The sequence below is a fragment of the Ipomoea nil genome, unplaced genomic scaffold (genome assembly GCF_001879475.1).
Source record: "Ipomoea nil cultivar Tokyo-kokei standard unplaced genomic scaffold, Asagao_1.1 scaffold1834, whole genome shotgun sequence".
Lineage (NCBI taxonomy): Eukaryota > Viridiplantae > Streptophyta > Magnoliopsida > Solanales > Convolvulaceae > Ipomoea > Ipomoea nil.
In genome coordinates this window covers 3,432,879-3,440,421 of record NW_017618262.1, presented here as the reverse complement: position 1 = coordinate 3,440,421, position 7,543 = coordinate 3,432,879, and the positions used below count along the sequence as shown (strand labels likewise).

Sequence of the window (7,543 nt, the reverse complement as noted above, 5' to 3'; positions counted from 1 at the left end):
GTCGATGGTGGTGGTGGTGACAATGGTAGTGGTGTTGGCGGCGACAGCGGTGATGGTGGCAGTGGCAGTGGTACTGGTGCTGGTGGTGGCGGTTGTGGAGGTGGTACTGCTGGGGTGGCGGTGGCGGTGGCGGGGTGGTGGTGGTAGCGGTGGCGATGGTGGTGGTGATGGTGGCAGTAGTGATGTTGGTGGCGGTGATGGCGGTGCTGGAGTGGTGGCGGTGGCGGTGGCTGCGATGGCGTTGATGGCGATGGTGGTGGTGGTGGTGAAATAAGAAATAAATTTAATTGGGGTAAAATAGGAAATAGAAACTTTAGGTTATTCCTGAGAACTCATGAATAGCCTAATACCAGGGGCCCCCTGTGAATCTCTATTCCCCTTGCAAGGGGAATAGGTCATTCCGATCCCGGGAACAATGTTCCTGACTTCCTGGGAATACAAGTGGTTACCAAACAAAGGAATAAGCCTATTACTGGGAATGCTATGCCATTCCAGGCCTATTCCGTGAACCAAACACCTCATAAGGGTGTGTTTGAAAACTCGAAAAATGGTTTTTAAAAAATGTTTTCTGAGTTTTCAGTGTTTGGTAAGATAGAGGAAAATGAGGTCAATAAAAAATGATGCATTAGTCAAAGAAAAATAGGTATGTAGTGAGGGAAACTAACTTTTTTTTTTTTTTTCTTTTTTTGAGGGAAAGTCATTTTTCAAGGATACACATGCAAAATTTGTCGGGTCTAACTTCTGGCGAGCTTTTGCGTGCCAACCCACCAAGCCCGTGCGCTAGGGTTTATGCAACCATAGCCCGCCCCATACGGGTTGGCGGGCTAGCCCGCGTATTTTTTTTTTTGAAATCAAAGTTCAAAAAAATAAGTAAAGTCAACAAATAATATTAATTTTTTTCATATTTAAAAATAAAAAAATTACATTTCAAAAAAAAGTATAAAATATATATATATATATATATATATATATATATATATATATATATATATATATATATATATATATATATATATATATATATATATATGTATGTATGTATGTACGTATGTATGTATGTATATTTTATTTTATTAGGGCATAGCCCGCGACGAGCTGCATATCTTAGCGGGCCAGGCCCGTTAGGCCGCTATTTCGCGGGTCTTTTTTTTTTTTGGCCCTAACCTTCGAAATTTATAATATATTATACGTTCAAAACGGATAATGGGTAAATGCTAAATTGATTCTCAAAGTAGATCATTTGAGTTGGAAAGTGAAGTATACAATTCTATACATTTTTTTGCTCATTTTATGAAAAAATGAACCAAACATAAAAAGACAGTTTTTCGTTGTGAAGCCAAACATCGGAAAGAAAAATATTTTGTGGAAAAAGACTCATTTTTTATAAAATAATTTTCAAAAGTCATTTTCCTACTTTTCAAACGGAACCTTAATTGTGATGACGACAGATTGATATGTTGATTGGAAGGATGCGCAATTAATCAAGAAAAGAAATTAAAGAGCCAACCTATCTTTTATCTCTTTTTCATTTTTTTTTTAATTAATTAAATACTAGTGGTCATATTAAATTAAACTGAACATTAAAATAAGGATAAAAAAAGGTTTTATGGTTGTGTGTTTGGGAAAATTTCCCAGGCATTTTCCTCGTTTATGGTTCATTATATTAGTCCTTTCATGGCGAGTTGACAAACCTTACATGCATATCATGCATACACCAATGTTCCAGAGAGAAAGGGGAATTTTAGCTTTCAAATTGTCTATTTTTTCAGCAATGGTTACACCATCTTTTGACCTTTTCACCACTTCACTTGAAATGCCATTCTCACTTCAACCGTATAAAGTTCAAAAAATTGACACTTGATCAAGGTTGAAATCCTTAATCTTAAACCAATCATCAATATTTCTCCAAGTGTGGAAAATTTTGACTGTGAAAGGGTTGAGATTCTTGTAAACAAGGTCACTAGTAGATGTTAGGTTTTTCTACTTTTTCCTCTAAATTTATATCATCATCACAGAGATTATTAGTACAACGTAACATCGTGATAAAAATTTAATAACTTCATACATTTAGTAAAAATATATTCATTTGCACCCAACACAAACTTTTCTTTGTTTATACATTTAAAAGATTTTCTGTGTGACCTAACACAAAAATGATAGTAGTTATAATAATCGATGCTAGTCAAGTGCTAGATGTCAATTTTATAATATTCAATTTTTTTTTTTTCCTGAAAGCTTGAAGGAAATATGACGCAAGCTATCTCTTTTCTTTTTCCTCTGATTTTTTTGATAATCCCGATTTATTGGCTTCACCAGACTATATCTTAGACCGTAACTTCGTAAGAGGTGTTGTGGGCACGAGAATCAACAATTGGAAGTTAGAATATTTTAGAATTAGTTTTATTAATTAATTAGGATGATTATCTTAAAATTGTTTTAGGTTTTTTTTTTTTTTAATTTGTTAGTATTATATTATTATTAATGTTTATCTTAGTTTGTTAGTTAGGATTAGTTTATCTTTTTTTTTTTTTTTTTTTTTTTGAAAGAAGTTTATTATATTCCTAATAATTATTTCATGTTGTAATTTGCTTGTTAATGGCTATTTAAGGCCATTGCATGCCAAATAAAATATAGAGTTGAATTTTTGAATTAGAAAATTAAACTGAGTGTTTTTTGGATCTCGAAATGACTTCGTCCGTGAATTGGTCATGGCAAACTTGACTTATCAAGTGTGAAACTTCACTTGTGGCGTCATCCTCACGGTGTGGCCGAGGACTTATCAAAATCAAAAAATTAGCCATTTTTCTCAACCTAAATTAAACCTTCAAATCAAATGCATCCAACCGAATAAAACATTCTATGATATTCTTTTATAATTTGAGTGTTAAGAGAAGATTGGGTCAACCAAGCTTGTATCAAAAGGTCTTCACCATTATTAATTGGTCAAAGTCCCTCAATAATTCGTCAAGTTTCTAGTAGCAGGGTTCTAACCCCCCACATTACTGTTAGAAGCTAGTAATAAGACTAAATATTGATTGGTAGATCATTTAAGTTATTCGGTAGGCATTAATTTCCAATTTTCCAACCAGGAATCTGGAATATACTCAAATTAAACTCCATGGTCAACTCTTATCTGGACCCAACTAAAAATGATTACATACCATAATTAAAGTAATTAAGAAGTGCAATAGAGCCCAGCAAGCAAGGGTCAACTATAGTCTGACCCACAGATTAATGTTGTGAAGTTAAACAATGTTTTGGATCATCAATCATACACAAATTATATATCCACATTGCCTGGCCCACCAGTTGTTGCCGTGATCGCCGTGCAAGATTTCATTATTTTCATGTGCCAATAATTTAATTATATATAATAACAATTTACAACCCCATGCACGTACAGACAAAGTTGGTGTATGTCCACTGCCAATTTGCCCAACCAAACATATATATTATATATGGTCTTAGTACGACATGGTTTTATATTCATTTTTAATGTTATTATTATTATTTTTTGAAATTACGACTGAGATTTTCATTTCTATCGTGTCACTTTCAGATCTTGATCTACTTCACAACAGCAAATTTCCAAGATTTTATTATTATTATTATTATTATTATTATTATTATTATTATTATTATTATTATTATTATTATTATTGATTTATAAATTAAATGTATGTGCATTCTAGTCATCTAGTGTATGCTCTTAATTAAGTTCTAATTATGGCCGGACATTTTATATACTACTAAAAGATTCGTTTGGTTTTTCTAGCATGTACATTGCTTGTCAAACTTGTACACTAGCTATTACTCCCTATTAGTATACTAAAAGATTGTTGTCACATGTGAACATGGGCTAAAAATGAACAGTAGTCGAGTGAGTACAATATGACTTTTAAAAATTTTTACGATTATAAATACACGTTTATATATAATATTAAAAATTGGAATTTATTTCTAATATAACTATAAAACGTGGCTGCTGTGTTCTTCCATAAGGAGTATACAATATTATATTATTGTAGAAAAAAGGGGGAAAGGTAGAATTGGTACATATATTGTTCACAAAATAATTAAGGTCCCCGCCTCCAAATTTCTTACTAGCTGTCTATACACACTTTTGTTACCAAAAACCAAAAAAGGACATATTTTTTATGTTTTCTTATACAACGACCACTATATATAAAATAACATAATAGGGCCCAGACAAAAGGGTGGTCGAGTGAGTGGAGCATGGTCATTTTCTTACCTAAAAGTTATACAAAATTTGATTTTTACCAACACTTTTTTAGTTAAACCTGTTGTATATGATTTTTCTAGTGTGGTTTATCTCTTTAGTGTCATTTGCAAGCTATTATATATAATGGTATGATCTTCTAGTGGGAAGTCCAAAATGTGGAGTTTCATAACCATAATATGCTTCATGGTATATATAGTAATACACATTATATATTTCAGTCCAACAAGTTTGTTGATTTCTTCCATGGAAATGTAAATATTTACAGTACTGGAAATTATGGAATTTCTGACCACTTGAAAGTGATCTTAAATCAAATCTAAAGTAAAAAGTGGTCGGAAATAGCTATAAAAGTTTTTCCGGACACCAAAAGTGGTCGGAACAAGGCTTTTGACATGATTTTTGATCATTTTCAGGTGGTTGAAAATTGCATAATTTTCAGCAGTGTTAATTTCTACTGTTGATTAATATTTAGTAATTAAGAAGGGAAATAAAGAAGCTTTGAAGACTTGAAGTTGTGTAAGAAATTTAGAAGAGAAGAAATATTTTGATTGAATAATTAAAGTTCCCATCATCCCATCATCCATAGCTAGACTATATTACACAGTACAACAACTAAAAACTCAGAAAATGAAGCTCTGATCTCTAATTAATTAACTTTCTTCTCATCTAAAATGGGAATTAATTAATCTTCCATACATACATACATACATTCATACTAATCCCTAGCTAGTTCGCCTCATCATTATGATTTCTACTACTTGTGATTAGTAGAAATACATCCCCTTCTGATCATCTGTCTTGTTTTCATAATTGAAGAGCAAGAAGTCGTTGTTGTTGTTGTTGTTATTGTTGTTGTTATTAATGTTGTTAAGGTTGTCGTGCCCGTGCCCGTTGCTGCTGCTACTGCTAACCAGCTCCCTAACAACTTCAAGATCATATTGCAGCTGCTGAGTAGTAGCAGCAGCAGTAGCAGCAACAGTGCTATTATTCGCAACTTGAGGCGGCCCGTTGCCATAGTCAAGAAAGAACATGTGGCCTTGAATCTGGTTATTAGTATCTTCGAACCCAGCATTGGTTGAAGAAATGATCTGATGATGAGGATCGCCTTGGAAACTGTATTTTCCCAGATCTGCGGGTTCTTGCTTGACATTATGGTCTGTAATTTTCGATCTCTCGTAGCTGATTTGGCTGCAACTCCCATCAGATGATGAGGAACCACTGACCTGATCACTTCCCCCAAACATCAGCAAATTATGATGATTACCCTTATTCATAGCTGCTGGGTGGTGGTGATGATGATATTGCTGCATTAGTGCAGGGTTGAGCAAGGAGGCCTGCTGGTCTTGATGGCTCATTTGAAAGTTGAAAGAAGAATAGGGAGACGACCCGAAATCTGGGTGGTGGAGCTGGGAGGGGGATTCAAGCCCAGAAAATGACCTGTGTGGGGTGTAAAACGAGAACTGTTGTTGTTGAGGTGGTGTGGGGAGAAGAACAGAAGGTCCAGTGGGGGCTGCAGAAAACAGTGGCGACATGGATGATGATGATATGATTGATCTGTGTTTGGAAGAAGAAGAAGATGAAGAAGAAGAAGGAGGGAGGAGCATCATTGCCATGAGCTTCTTCTTCAGCTTGGTGTTCCAGTAGTTCTTGATATCATTATCAGTTCTTCCTGGTAATTGAGCTGCTATTATTGACCACCTAAAACCAAGCCACATGTTAGCTAGATATCATAATAATTAAGCAGCTGGCCTGCCTGCCATATATGCATGCAGAATCTTTCAACATATAATCCATCAACTAATACAGTTGACTTGTGTTTTTCTTTTCTCATCACCCTAAGATCAAGAATTGAAACCAAACCTGCTTCCAATAGTAGCATACAAGCTGCAAATGATCCTATCTTCCTCCTCAGAGAATTCTCCATGCTTGATGTTTGGCCTCAGATAATTCAGCCATCTCAATCTGCAGCTCTTCCCACATCGTTTTAGCCCTGATCAGATCAGATCAATCAAAAACCATGCATATCTAAATCCATAAGTTCAAAAAATTAAATACAGAAAGACATAAAAATACCAGCTTTTTGAGGAAGAGCAATCCAATTTCCACCAGTTCCGTTCTTGTCAATGAAGTCTTTGAGCTTTGCATCTTCTTCAGGTGACCATGGGCCTTTCTTCACCTTCGACTTATCGCAACAAGGAGCTCTCCCCATCGAATCTCTCGATATGATCTCTAGATCCTCCTAGCTAGTGTTGTACTCCCTTTACCATTAACCTATTACGACAATAAATATTAATTGACTCGAAAGAAAGAACATGCGGCAATCTATATTACTGCTCAGCTCCCACCTCCGAGCTGGGAGATCGAAATGGACAAGTTATCTATGTTGGTGGGTGTGTGTGTGTTTGTGTCTGCGTTTTGGTCTTGGGCGGCCGGCCTTATATAAAGAGGAACAGCAAAAATAAAACCACTTCTTCTATGTTTATCATAATGAGATTAAAAATTATTAGTAATTTCTATATGTCTAGTTCAGTAACTTAGGGGCCGGGTATGGTTCAGTGGAAGACACTCATATATCTTTAACCAAACGTAAACTGTTCTACTCATTAGAGGTGTGCCTAATTAAAATTCAATGAGGGAATTAGTCACGGTGTTCGACGGTGGAAATCCAGGATACACCCAAAAAATATACAGAATATAAAAAAAAAATTAAGAAAGAATTGATTTGACTCGTAAATAATATGACAAAAACTTGTGTGAGACCGTCTCACCGTGAGACGGGTTAGGTCGGGTTACGGTGAAAATGTAATACTTATACGCACAAATGTCATACTTATATGTTCAAATGTAATACTAATAAGAAATAAATTTTTTGTTACTTATAAGAGTAAATGTAATACTTTTAAGGGAAAATGTAATACTTTTATATTTCGATTTAAAAGTATTACATTTTTCGTCAAAAGTATTATTATATCTTCCCTTATAAGTAATAGGCACTTGCCAACATTACTTATCATGGAAAATGTAATACTTTTGATGAAAAATATAATATTTTTACATCAAAATGTAAAAGTATTGCATTTTTTCTCAAAAGTATTACATTTTCCCTTAAGTAACAAAAATTTTATTCCTAATTAGTATTAAATTTGAACATATACGTATAACATTTACGCATATAAGTATGATATTTGCATGTTATTTCTATCCTACCCGTTTCAAGAATAAAAATATGTGAACAGCTCTCACACAAAGTGTGACCCAAATAATAAAGGAAGAAAGATATAGTAATTTTAAGTAATTGGT

General features: G+C 34.2%; 1 protein-coding gene across 1 annotated transcript; it reads right to left on the bottom strand.

Moving 5' to 3' along the window:
• Positions 1–4,767: 4,767 nt before the first annotated feature.
• Positions 4,768–6,648, bottom strand: LOC109192770 (transcription factor RAX2-like). Its single transcript, XM_019343471.1, has 3 exons — positions 6,317–6,648; positions 6,104–6,233; positions 4,768–5,941 (listed from the first exon to the last, which is right to left on the bottom strand). Exons 1-3 carry the CDS (start codon positions 6,450–6,452, stop codon positions 5,008–5,010), a joined length of 1,200 nt encoding a protein of 399 aa, XP_019199016.1. The 5' UTR covers positions 6,453–6,648; the 3' UTR covers positions 4,768–5,007.
• Between the last annotated feature and the right edge of the window lie 895 nt (positions 6,649–7,543).

Excerpts from the sequence above, each read along its gene's own strand:
- LOC109192770 (XM_019343471.1), bottom strand. The coding sequence starts at position 6,452 with ATGGGGAGAGCTCCTTGTTGCGATAAGTCGAAGGTGAAGAAAGGCCCA. Across the intron at positions 6,234-6,316 it reads TGCTCTTCCTCAAAAAGCTG|GGCTAAAACGATGTGGGAAG; the intron begins GTATTTTTATGT and ends TGATCTGATCAG. Across the intron at positions 5,942-6,103 it reads TATGCTACTATTGGAAGCAG|GTGGTCAATAATAGCAGCTC; the intron begins GTTTGGTTTCAA and ends GCTTGGTTTTAG.